Genomic DNA, 14215 nt, shown 5'->3' with positions numbered 1-14215 from the left:
TATAATATTAGAATGACACTAAACCCATTCTCTGCTTTTGTAAACACACATACATATACAGCCTAACAATACACACTCAGAGAGAGGGGAGGAAGCTGTCAAGATCAGGAACAATGTAGTTGGTGTAATGCCCATCAATGAAGCCTTTCCCACTGTTATGGACAAACCAGCAATACACGTCGGAACCATGCTTCTTATCACGTCTGTAATCTTTCTGCCAGCCTCTGTGTGACACACACACACACACACAAAATAGAAATTAATTTCATGAGTTTTTACAGTGTATACAGTACTGCTGGGATGGGATTAGTTTTCCACTGGGACTTTTTGTACAATAAAAACACTGTCCAAATGTCCAGCAGTTACTCTAATGTCTATGTCTACGGTGCTTAGGCAATTGCTTTTCCAGGAAGGCTTTAAATAGATGTTGGAACATTTCTGTGTGGATCTCATGGACCTAGTAAGGTTAAGTACTGGTGCTGGATGGTTAGTTCTGCATCACAAACACTGGTCTAACTCATCCCAGAGATTTGTAGAATATGAAGCTTCACCACTCTAGAGAACACACTTCCACTGACCCACAGTCCAGGGCTGAGGAGCTTTATTCACTCTAGCCCATACTTGGCATGGACATAGTGTGTGTGTAGCTGCTGTAGGGTGTCCCATTCCATTTAAGGCTTATATAGATTATACAATTTGCGTGGACAACTGAACATTTGTGGTAGCAATAGCTGAACTTAAGACGGGTATCTACAGACGTTAGCACATAGTCTAGTAGTTTATTAAACATGTGGTTTGTGTAGCATGAAATTTAGGATGTAGTCACAGAATGTGAGGTACCTGGTGACTGTCATTTTATTGCCCTTCACTTCCATAGTGGCCTGTTTCTTCTCTGGTTCAGAACCTTCATGCACGTCATACAGCTTTATCTCTGGCTCCTTCACAAACTGTCCTGTTACAGAACAAGTCAAAAGAAATAGGAGTTAGCGAAATGCATATCCTGTGAAAGTCGGGACATTCCTGGTCAGTGGATGTATTGTCTTATAGGTTTTCGAAACAACATGGACACATATTTTGTATATATTTTAATATGTGATATAAAGAGAGTGTTTTCAGTACAAATGAATGCATCATTGTTTCATGGTGCCACCCAATTTCTTCTTTCTAAGCCATAAATCAGACAAACTCTCTATAGCTCTATTTGTATTAATAAAGATATTTTTTAAAACCTCAGACTGACCAACAAGGCCGTGGACCTGAGAGGAGAACTGGTTATCATCTGGTGTGTAGAAGCCCAGGAAATCCACATTAATTGGATGTTTCTTCCATACACGATGCAGCAGCACCATCACTGAGATCTTCTCATCAATTGTTACAGTGACTTTGTGCTCTTTCTCTATGGTCACCTTCACCCTGAGAAACAAAATATGCTTTTGAAGGTATACATACACAACTAAGAAGAAGACCCCCTCCCAAAAAAAACTTCTGTATTAACTTAAATAAATTCAGTACTACTTATTTATATAGTTCTCACATAACTCAAATACTATCTCACATGCATAGACAGTTATGTGTAGACTCTCAGTATTATCAACATCGTCATCATCATCTTTTCCGCTTCAGGGTTGTGTGACTCTCAGCTTTATATAGATTTTAGATTTAAGATTTATCCCTCAGTATGTGTCATGGCTTATTCACCCATTAATATACAGTACTCATCTTTTATGACCTGTTCTGTCATAGTAAACATAGTACTATACCTTATTTATAATGTATGTACAAATACATTCCATATGCTATTATATTTTCATAGACAAGTGTATCATGCAATATGACTTTCTCAGTAATTATAATGCATTATCTAACATGGAAAAATGCCCTTAATAATTCAGGATCTTATATGATGTATTAAGTATTATACATATGTATACTATGAATTATATTTTATATAACCATTTTAAATAGAAAGATACAATAAAAAGCCTTATGTAAATACATCATATCTAAATTCATTGCAACTTAAGATTATACAGTAGCTTTTAAATATGGTTCAACTGACTTCCACAATTCCGTAGGTGCTGCTACATTTTATTTATTAAATACTACTTTATTTTGTAACAGCTATTCATATTTTTTATATTTATTATTTATTAGTAAAAACTATTCAACTAATGTGCAGGTTTTGGATACATTTTGTATACATTGTGAGTTTAGGATATCCCAAAAACCTATATAAAACTCAAGTTGCTTCTTCTCTGGCATTATTTGCTCTGTTGTACCTCTGTAGAGTGAGAGTGGTTGTTGCTGCCCAGGAGAAAGAATGTTTGTTCACATCAATTCCACTGGTCCTCACCACTACCTTCACTCCAGCACCCACTGAGACAATGGAAATGGCACCAAAGTATGTGTTCAGCTTGTTATTCTTCATCTTCTTTCCCCCTATCAATTGGCCATTGATTACAGTTCCTGTTTGTACACAGAGGGACAGTGGAGTACATTGCACATCAAAATTTGTTTAGTCAAGGTGTTTATTTTCACTTTATTTATTTATTTATATCTGGCATTTATTAAAAAAAATGGATTAAACCATGAAAGGATTCAAATTATTGATCTAGGCATTACTCTTCATTATGTTTCCATGAGCTAGATCTCTTAATGACCATTACATCATTATAAAGTTCGATCTGTACTGCGCAGTAACATAAACACAGCCCACCATGCACTGGAAACATTGATTAATAATCCATCGTTTTGTTTTGTTTTTTATCTGAAATTTACTCTTTGGAAATGAAATGCTGTTCCTACAGAACAAAAATGTTAAAAGCAGAAATAAAACTTCAACAGGTAAAAAAATCTGGTACCAGTTCCAGGGTCTGACACCAGGTTGAGTATATGTCCTGGTTTGGAGTCGATGTTAAAACACACATCCATGTTGTTTTTAGGCAGGTGCACAATGAAGTGAGGGTCATTCTCCACTGAAAAATCAGGTCAATGACATCAAGTTATTAGCAACTTGGATAATAGTAGTGTACCGTTATTATTTATTAAAAAATAATTGTACTGTACACAATAAAAAAAAATATATATATATATATATATATATATATCACATACAGTCACCCAGAGTGGGACTGGAGCTGTGTGACACTACCTGCTGCACCACTGTGCCACTATATATAATTAATATATACTAATTGTAACTCTATGTCTCTCTATATGTCTCTATATGGTTGGTATTTCTGCAAAGTGTCACTTTAAATGCAAAACCTCTGATCTCCATTTTGGAAGTTTTTCATTTTTAGCATTTGTATATTCATGCTGCACTAGTGCTGTACTGGACTGTGGCATGATCAAGTAAATCATTTTGTGGTGATATGACTTTACCAGAGGTGACACGAGGTGCTTTGGCTTCTTGGACCGGAGTCTCAGTTGTAAATCCCGGGGCCCAAGGAGGGCGAGTGGGAGGTTTACTCTCCAAAGGGATGGATGGTTTAGAAGGTGGACCTGAAGAAAAAAAAGAACTATTCTATCATCACACACATACTGTAACCCATGCATTACAGTTACCCAAATGCACTATAAACTCTTGCATTCAATGTCATTATCAAAGCCCTCTGTACACTGTGTAAAATATGTATTGCTCATATATAAGCAAGGCACATCCAAATATTGCACATTGTTTTAAATAAAGATGTGTGTATGGGTTTATTGGTACCTGCCCCAGGGCAGCAGCCTTGTTTGGGGTCTTTAGGAGAATCAGCAAGGAGTCTCTCAGGACCATCTTGACTCTCAACAAGCAGAGCGGTCAGCGGTGTGACAAACTGATGTTCCACAGCCAGACCCAGGATCTTTTGAGTTATCATTCTCTTTTTCATTGCACTTGGGGCGAGAGAACTGCCCAAGACAAGTCAAGGGCAGAGAACGTCAATACAGCATCTTTCTATAAAATGGCCTATGCTTTCTCTGAGGTTCACACTGAGAAAGGTCTTACAATGTGTCTTTCTCCATCTTAGTGGGATTTCATTGAAATAATAACTTTTTTTAAATTGAATAAATCAATATTAATTATTATCAATAAGATCTGTTACTGAATGACTGACACGTGTATTTCTTAATAGTTAATAATGCATTTCATAACAATTATACAGTTATATAAATAATAATAATTATTTTTACATTTAGTTACTGGCTTGGGTTTAAATTGAAAACACATTAGTTTAGCTAATGCTTGTTTAGATGTTAGGTCCTCGCTAACCACCTACAAAATTTTATATTTAGTTACTGTCCAAATCACATTTGGAATACTTAGTTAGAAGCTTCAGAAAATGATAAGTACAGCAAGTCATGGTTTCCTCAGTAAAGCAATCTATAGACTCATACTTCACAAACATATTTACACAAATGTCGTTTTGATCAGTTTTCATTACACTATGAGGTTTTGACCTGACACTGATACAAACAGATAAATATTAACAGGGGCTACACATTTAGCTAGCTAATGAGTAGTATAAATAAAAACTAGTAATAACACTGTCTTACCGTTCAGCCAGCAGTTGGTTCACCATGATGTAAGCCCACATCTGCCGAGCAAAGCCAGGGAATGAGTGTAGCTGCTGATTGAGAACAGTATCCAGCCCTTGAATGTCTGCATCTGTATGAATATTCATCTCCATGGTGGCCTGGGAGGACAATCAACAAGACCAATAAATCAAATCAAAGCAATAAATCAATAAAGCAAATTCAAAGCTGTTGTAAAATACTATACATTTTGGCATAAGTATCAAAAACATGGGCATCAAATAAATACTCAGTTGGTGAGATGTTCTTTAACATTTTAAAATACTTTTTAAGATAATAATAATAATAATATCCAGGCAGCACGGAGGTGCAGCAGGAAGTGTCGCAGTCACACAGCTCTAGGACTGGGAGTTCAAGTCTCACTCCAGGTGACTGTCTGTGAGGAGTTTGGTGTGTTCTCCCTGTGTTCGTGTGGGTTTCCTCCAGGTGCTCCAGTTTCCTCCCACGGTCCAAAAACACACATTGGTAGGTGGATTGGTGACTCAAAAAGTGTCCATAGGTGTGAATGAGTGAGTGTGTGCAGCCCTGTGAAGGACTGGTGCCCTCTCCAGGGTGTGTTTCCGGGTAGGTTCCGGGCCCACCCTGACCCTGAACTGGATAAGCACTTACAGACAATGAACAAATAAATAAATATATCTAATATATATCTAATTCCTCAAGCTCAGGTTAAATGAGGGAACTCACAGCAGATGCAGTGATGAAGCTTGCTAGCATGTTGGAGCTCTCAGGCTTCACTTTTCCAGCCACTACCAGCTCTGATCCCCTGAAGAATTTGTCAAAACGATTTTGAGTAATATCAGTTACACCATCATGAGGGAAATGGATGGTGATTTTCTTAAGGAGAGGAGAGGACACCTGGCTATAGAACAGCTACAAACAAAAAATGATAGAAAAAATTAAAAATACATTTTTTTAATTACATACAGTACATACATACAGTAATTCTCCTGCTGGGAAGAAAGGTGTATAGTTTCTTAAATTACATTGATATATTCAGTGCATTTTACACTTGTTTCAGGATTGTTATATCTGCCTAAATATTTCCTAAGATAAATCACAGTAAAACTAACTGATATCAGGTATACAGCATATTGTTAAAATGATTATTGTGTAGCTATTTAAAAAGAGAGTGACAAAGGGATCTATGGGATCTCTATCAAAGGGATTATTTAAAAATGTTTCATGTGTTTTCAGTAAAAAGTAAAATTAACATGAGTTGACAAACTGTATTTATGTGCCATCTCACACATAGGGGTGACCATGTTTAAAAAAGATTTAATACAGGATCTCTGGCACATCCAGGCCACTAGGTGTAATTTTGTTTATGAATAACTGGAGAAAATAACTGTTTCTTTGATCTCACATAGATAATTTAACAAATATCCCCTCCTCTGTACCTTCAGCTGCTCTGAAGCATCATGATTAGCATAGATCCTTTGGGCCATGCCCCTGTTCTCCATGGCGATGCGCTCCAGAAAGTCAAAGTCCACATCAAAGCCAATGCCAATAGAAAAGAGAGAAAAGTCTTCTTGCATCCTACGCTTCACATTTTTCTGAATATTGCTCAGCTTTACCTCTCCTGTAGAAGACACACACAGGGCAAGACACATTTGTACTTCCACATGCAGTCCCCCTACTGGCCACTTTATCAGAAAGGCCTACTCTGTGCTCTTGCTTGCTGACCACATTTCAGAAACACCTACCTTTAGGATCCACTGTACAGATATACATTTATACAATTACAGGTGTTTGACTGTCTGTTTCTACATATATTTTTGGTCGTTTACAGGACTGCTGTTGTGATGGACCCTTCTGAGCACAGCAGTGACAACAATGTGTGTGTGTGTGTGTGTGTGTGTGTGTGTGTACGTAGGGTGTGTCCTCACCCACTGTGGGGTCTCCGTCAGATACCAGAATGATCATAGAAACGGAGCGCTGGTCAATCAGGCCCTGATTCTTTGCCTTTGATAGGATCTCAATGGCCATTCGGAGAGCCTCATTGATGTTAGTGCCTGGAGTCAAAGGGCAAGAAAAGGCAATCAGATACAGAACCACTGTGAGAGTGGGAGATATAGACTAAAATAAGCATTGAACTATAGAAAATGCTCTCTCTCTCTCTCTCTCTCTCTCTCTCTCTCTCTCTCTCTCTCTCTGTCTCTCTCTCTCTCTCTCTCTCTCTCTCTCTGTCTCACTCCCTCTCTCTGTCTGTTTCACTCTCTCTCTGTCTCTCTCTCTCTCTCTCTCTCTGCCTGTCTGTCTCACTCTCTCTGTCTGCCTCTCTCTCTCTCTCTCTCTCTCTCTCTCTCTCTCTCCTCTCTCTCTCTCTCTCTCTCTCTCTCTCTCTCTCTCTCACACACACACACACAAACACACACACACACACACACACACACACACACACACACACACACACACACACACACCTCCATTGGGTTTGATGTTTTGGATGTATTTTTTGGCCTCTGATATTTGTAGGGAACTTCCTGGAACAAGTGCCTCACTCCAACAGCGAACGTTATGGTTAAAGTCGATGATGCTGAACTGATCATCTATTGTCAGGTCGTCCAGAATGGCCTGCATAGCCTCCACAGTCTTTCAGAAGAGTGAAAAAAAGTAGAAAAAATGGATGAGCATAAAAACAAAGAACATAATAAAAATGATCAATAAGCACTGCATGGGGTCACAAATGAGATATTACAAAGACATAAGAGATGAAGACACAAGGGTTTCACGCTAGGGGTAAAAGAGTGAAAATTTGCAATATACATCAGGGAGAAAAAATATATAAACAAGGGTCCCACCCGTGTTTGGTTTGTGGGAGTATATTGACTAATTATTTATGTGAAGAAGAATCATTGGAGATGAGTGATTGCTCCTTGACAGAGGCATGTTACCTGCACTGATTGGTGGTGTTTACCTGTTTCATTTTCAGCCCCCACATGCTACCGCTCACGTCAATCACAAACACAATATTTTTGGTCAGTGGAGGGAGATCAGATGGAGCAAAAAATTGAACAAAGTGACCATCAGACACCTGAGAGAGAGAAAGAGTGAGTAATTATCTTTATCACAGTGTTAATGCTGCATGTAAATGGGTAGAATAAACAGAAATAGAAAATTCTGATGTTACTGTAATGTTTAGAGATTACATTCTAAAAACAATACCTATACTGCTTTTTTACAACATTCTTCCAGCTACTGCCATACCACAAAACTTTTGGGTGGTAAAGAGCTTAAACATATGGCAGAGTCTTGAAATAACATTTATGTACAGCTAATACTTTATTAAAAAATATAGAATCATTGGAATTTTCAGTTTAAGAGATTTCAATAAAAGGGCGACCATCAAATATGTACAAATATATATATAAGATTTTCTGTATCTATTTGTAATATCATTAAATGTTCAACATGGCAGTTGGGGCTTTCAAACTGTAAAGACATATTTGCTATAGCTATAAACCTCCTTTCATTTTTTTCTGCTGTAAAGTTACCATGAGATGTGTTTCAGTATGTTTGTTTAAGTTTATGTGTTCACCTGAAGCTCTCCAACATGTCTCTCTCTCTCCACGTCATATTGGACGGTTAAGACCCCATCCACTGCGCTCTCTGTGCAGTTGGGACACTTGCGCTGCTGCTGCACGGTGGGCTTAAAGACCACATGGGCTTTCTCTTTAGTGTGTGTGATTTTGATCAGACCTGCGAAATGTTCTCCTAGAGTGTCAGGCACGTCCACCTGCTTGATGCCTTTTGGCTCAAAGATATACACGTCCACCTAAGAACATATGCATTTAAAGGTTTCAGTAGAATCAACCAATAAAATTAAATAATCACTAAATCCTGTTCAGAATCATTATAAAATCCAAGTTTACACTCTCAATACGCAACAGAAAGTGAACTAGTAAAGGGGTTCTGTCTAACTGAGATCTAACTGAGCATTAAATTGCTAAGCTCTTGGCCTTTTCCCCCCCAAATGTAACTATAATATATAAGCCAACAAACAGCAAAGGGTGTGTACATCACTAAGCACTGGTGTGAGGAACTGTTCTCTGGAGCAGTGAGGAGGTTTTATATAATATTTATTCTAAATTTGACCATTTAGTGGTCTTGTGTGTGTGTGTGTACCTGCAGCATTGGTACTAGTCGTCCTGGTTGGATGTGTAGAGTGTGTGTGTATAAGCCCAGTTTGCGCTGCATCATTTCTTGATAGTGAAGCTCAAACTCCACTTTACTGCCAGCAGGAACATGTACTTCTGTCTTAAACGTCTCCATATCTTGAGAATTAGTCCTGAGAAAGAGAAAGAGAGAGAGAGAGAGGAAAAGAGACAGGTACATATGGATGAGTGGATGGATGCATGAATGAATAGAGAGATAATAGATGGATGAATGCATGTATTATTGTATAAACAACTGGAGAATTAAGTCAAATGTGCATTGAAAAAAATGCTGCATTGAACTGATTTGAATCCAATGTGCTCACTGATGGTATAATTTTATTTATTGAAATGATGAGCTGCATAAAACCGCATTTGCCCAGTGTGAGTGAGGTGCATGCTGGGTAATACCTGACAATTCCTGCTGCTTTTCCTCTGGCCCTGGCCTGAGCATACAGGTTTCGAGCAACAGTCTTTTCCTTCACAGAGCCAATAAAGGTGATTCCATTCACATTCCTGGAGAGAAACATCACAATGAGTGTGAAAATAAAAGTGAGGAGATAAATTACTGGAGGGACTTGTGTGTGTGTCTGTGTGTGTGTGTGTGTGTGTGTGTGTGTGTGTGTGTGAAACCAATCAACCTCGGCATTTAAACATCTAATGGGTGAAGTGAATAATATTGATTACTGAGTTATTGTGGCACACGTCAAGGGTGGGATTAGTCAGCAAGTAAACAGTCTGTTCTTAAAAATGGGCAAGTGTAAGAATCTTACAGACTTTGACAAGGGGTAAATTGTGTTGGCTGGATGACTATCTGCTTCTGTCCCACAGAGAAGGCACCAGGACAAAGCAAAGCAAGATGAAGCAGTGGGGAACTCAGAACAACGTTGTGCTGGGAAACGTTGGGCCCTGGTGTTTAAGTGAATGTTACTTTGACAAGTAGCAGCTACTTAAACCTTTGGGGTTTTTTTCACAGTAAATACATTCCATTATGGTAAAGTTATTTCCTAATAACTTATAATTCCTAAAGAATATTATGCCCTGCCAAAATATTTTCATAAATAGTTTGAGGAACATTACAGAGTTCAAGGACTTGACAAGGCCTCCACACAGATTTCAATCCAATCTAACATCTGTGGAATGTACTGGAAAATAAAGCCTGTCCATGAGGGCCACACCTAACAATTCACAGGACTTAAAGGATTTGCTGCTAATGTATTTGTGCCAGATGCAACACGACACCTTCAGAGGTCTTCTGAAATCCTTGCCTTGAGCGTTTTGCTGGCATGAGTGGACTCTACATCATATTAGGCAAATTATTTATATATTTTTATAGTTTAATGGATTATTTGTCTGTTTGTTTGTGTGTGTGTGTGTGTGTGTGTGTGTGTGTGTGTGTGTGTGTGTGTGTGTGTTTAGTTTACATGGTGAAGTTGGTGATAAAGGCTCGTTTGGGGATCTGGACATTGAAGCCAATGCTCTGGGCGTTGGGGCCTGAATTCACCACTGAGCTCCTCACTGTTGTGTGAGCAAATCGAGAGGTAATCCTGCTTTCCACCTTATAACTCTTCACTGTGATATCACTGCCTTGAATGGCCTTAACACACGCACACACACACACACACATACACACACACACACACACACACACACACACACACACACAGTTAATGTAAATATTTTAATCCATAACATGTATTTAATTAGCATCATGTTTTAAACTATAAAAATATATTACTTTATGTCCATTTTTTGTCCCTATTTTCTGATAAGTAACTCAACTGGTGTCAGACACCAAATGAACAAGTCTATTGGAGATTACTTAACAACTCTACATGTTTGAGACAGTCCAGAACAAAGGTAAAGAAAACAACTTCTGATAAACATCAGAATCAACTTTTGAATGTCTATGGTTGCCTGGACATTGTATGGCAAGTTAAATGGGTTTGTTTCCTAATATTAGTCCTTATGGTCCTGTGCTTAATCAAAGTATGGCTAAATATGTAGGCACTTAAGATTTGATCAAGGTATTCATTTTTTAAATATCACAGACTTTCCTGGTACTACTTGCAGCTTAGAAGTTAGCAGAGTTGTAAACAAAATTATTCCTAAACCTCCATTGCTTAGAAATGTCATGTTCTTTAATATTATTGCATCTGAAACTATTATAAAAAGAAATTACTAATGACACAAACATTTCAATCATTTTTCAGTTAACAGTAAAAAGTAGATCTTTAACAGTGAAGCATTAGAGAAGATGTCAGTAACCGCTGTGACTCTCTGGCCTCTGTAAACACAGCCATCGATTAGTGGATAAAGAGCAGAGAGTGACACACCAAAAAAGAGTTGAACAACAAGCGGTTACCTCAAAGTCCTCTTCCTCTTCACTGGTCTCCAGACTCCTCTAAATAAAAAAACATGAAATAAATAAACAATGAAACAATTTAATACAAGAAACACAAAGTATACGAAAAAGATAGTAAAAGCAGGTGGACACTCAAACCAAACACATACGTTAATAAAAACATTAATAACTACTATTATTTGTGTATTATTACTCTTTATGTTTTAATATGAATAATAATCTTGTAATTTAAAAGTCTATTATGTTGTAACAGTGTTAACAGGAATACTTTGGACGGAGCTGCCACTGACCTTCAATTTCCCTCTGATTAAATATCACCTTAGCAATGTTTTCTGCAAATCAAACTGAACAGACTTCCTAAGAAGCACTTTCAGTGTCTTTTTTCTATGTATTATGTCATATAACGTGTTCTATGTTCTATGTAAAAGTATGTTTTACAGAAGTATGCATGATTGCTTTCTCTGTGGGTGCATTCTTCATGGGAAGAAAACAAAAAAGAAAAACGTTAACAAAAACAAAAATTCAGAATTGTGTTTATAAATGAAATAATACAATTTTTAAATGATCTCATCACAAATTTTAAGTGAATTCTTACCGTGAATCTTCTGTCAAAATGATCCACATGATCTGACTGGCAAAACAAACAAATTCATTTAAGAAAAATGATGTTCTTTAGAATTAATTTCAGACGCAAAATACGTTAGATTGTAAAATACTTTGCAAAATATTGTAAAATTTCTAAAATTCAGAAACAAATAACCTATCAGTTTTGGGGGAGGTTACAGTGCATAGAACCGTGTTCAGTACAAAAGAAACAACGTAATTTAACTGTCATGCACAAATGTTGGACACCCTGCTCGAATCTTTCACAACTGTCTTTTGTTTGAAGAGTTTAAAACTCTAATCAACACGAAATATAAAATATGTCCACAGGCCTATTTAATGTTTTCCTTACTTTCTTTCTTTCTTTCTTTCTTTCTTTCTTTTTTTCAAATTTTAAATTCAGCACATAATAAGTGATTGTGTATTGTAATCTGCACATATGTGTCCTCTTTATATATATATTTTTTTACCTTAAACATCATTTGACCTTGGTCACCCAAACATATGCATGTCATTGTATCATCGTAACCTCAATTCCTCTCTCACTCCCTCTCTCACTCACTCTCTCTCACTTACCAGCTCACTGTCCCACTCTCCATCAATGATGAATTCAAAGGCTGTGCTCTGGGAGAGAAGGAAAACTGTCAGCAGCAAAGCTGAGAGTTTCATGGCGTTGGATACTAGAGAAACCCTCCAAGAGAAAAGACAAAACGTCCAGGAGATCTCAGACACGGACAAGGGACAGGGCCAAATTATCAGGAGCTAAACTCCAGCCCTCTGAGCCTCGTCAATATTTGTTGGGTTTCACATAAACCCAAACACAGTGAAGAGAAACCTTTGAAATTTGACCTGTTGAGTGCGTGTGCAAATAGTGAACAATCTTAAAACTGCATCCAATCAGTTTCTGCTACAGGCACGGTGCTCTAACCATTGCTCAGTTTTTGAATAATTATACAGTGTAATAATATACAGATTTTATTATGCAGAATAATTATACAGAATAAGTGTACAGTGGGTACTTAATAAAGACTATACCAAGACTTTCATACTCTATGTAAATAAATACAGGACAATTATTTGCTGCTGTTGTTGTTGTTGAGTTTATTTGTTTTGTTTTGTTTTGTTTTTTAATAAATCAATTTTTGTAAATGGAATTGTTTCTACTGGAGCCTGTCTCAACAGGCCTGTGTGTGTGTGTGTGTGTGTCCCAATCAGATAAACAGCATTTAAAGCATTCATTTTTAAGATAGAAAAAGTCAAACACCACTTTCTACTCAGATCTGGAAAAATCCACAGCTGCTTCCACAGTGAGAGGATATCTCAGCCCTATGGGTCTGAAACAATGAGGAGTTACCAAGAAGAACTAATAAGCTGCTGGTGTCCATCTGAGGACAGAACCCAGAACCCAGATCACAATACCACCGTATGTTTGGGATTACTTTGACAGTGAGAAGCAGAAAATGCACTCAGCATCTATGACTGAAACTTCGAGGTGTGGAAAAATATTTCTTTATATATCATTGCCTCAATGAATGAAAGTTGCAATAATGGCCAACCCATTATATATACTGATATATTTGGTATGATGGTGTTATATTCAGTTGATTCTATATAAAAGTCTGTTCAGTTTGTTTTCTGGGTGTTTTCAGAGAATAAATTATTTAATAGTAATTTTTGACTGAGTGTAATAAATAATAGGCGGCACGGTGGGGCAGCAGGTAGTGTCGGAGTCACACAGCCCCAAGGGCCTGGAGGTTGTTGGTTTGATTCCCGCTCCGGGTGACTGTCTGTGAGGAGTTGATGTGTTCTACCTGTGTCTGCATGGGTTTCCTCCCACAGTCCAAAAACACACGTTGGTAGGTGGACTAAAATGTGACTGTAGGTGTGAGTGAATGTGTGTGTATCTGTGTTGCCCTGTGAAGGACTGGCGCCCCCTCCAGGGTGTATTCCTGCCTTGCGCCCAATGATTCCAGGTAGGCTCTGGACCCACCGCGCCCCTGAACTGTATAAGCGCTTACAGATAAGGAATGAATGTAACAAATAATGTTATTTTTAATTGTGATTTTTAATATTGTAATAATATAGTATTAATATTTTTAACATTTTATTTTGATTTTTAAATAAATAAAACATGCTCATCGAGTCAAATTGAATTACGTATTGAGTGAGTCACAATCAACTGTCACTGTCAATTTCCAAGACAAACCACGAGAGGTCGGTATTTACACATTGTAAATTATGATAGCTTCATTGGCTGGAATTTAATGTCATTTTGAGAAGTTTGTTTTTATTTCGGGTTTGGGACACAACCCTTTTCTGTTTAGGTCTGGATGTTGTGTTATGAGAACCACAACCCTTTCTTTCGACCACATCCCCTTCAGAGAGTGTAGTTGTTGGTTTAATGAAATCACAGCCTCTTCTTTCTGAGAGAGCCTGGGTGTTGGTTTGACGGTTTCTTTGAATGTGGCAGTTAATTTGGGACACAGCCCCTTGTTTCTTCTGTGAATTTTCTCGG

At 37.7% G+C, this 14215-nt stretch overlaps 1 protein-coding gene across 1 annotated transcript; it reads right to left on the bottom strand.

Moving 5' to 3' along the window:
• Nucleotides 1-63: 63 nt before the first annotated feature.
• On the bottom strand, nucleotides 64-12504 carry itih2 (inter-alpha-trypsin inhibitor heavy chain 2). Its single transcript, XM_066667224.1, has 20 exons — nucleotides 12277-12504; nucleotides 11693-11728; nucleotides 11098-11136; nucleotides 10157-10329; nucleotides 9144-9248; nucleotides 8704-8866; nucleotides 8117-8353; nucleotides 7496-7612; nucleotides 7002-7170; nucleotides 6465-6590; nucleotides 5976-6157; nucleotides 5263-5448; nucleotides 4540-4679; nucleotides 3716-3894; nucleotides 3385-3504; nucleotides 2862-2975; nucleotides 2280-2466; nucleotides 1241-1413; nucleotides 841-952; nucleotides 64-224 (listed from the first exon to the last, which is right to left on the bottom strand). The coding sequence occupies exons 1-20, from the start codon at nucleotides 12367-12369 to the stop codon at nucleotides 77-79; spliced, it is 2799 nt and encodes a 932-aa protein (XP_066523321.1). The 5' UTR covers nucleotides 12370-12504; the 3' UTR covers nucleotides 64-76.
• Between the last annotated feature and the right edge of the window lie 1711 nt (nucleotides 12505-14215).

Source organism: Hoplias malabaricus, chromosome 4 (genome assembly GCF_029633855.1).
Source record: "Hoplias malabaricus isolate fHopMal1 chromosome 4, fHopMal1.hap1, whole genome shotgun sequence".
Lineage (NCBI taxonomy): Eukaryota > Metazoa > Chordata > Actinopteri > Characiformes > Erythrinidae > Hoplias > Hoplias malabaricus.
The sequence above is the reverse complement of the archived record's forward strand: the minus strand, read 5'-3'. Positions and strand labels throughout refer to the sequence as shown.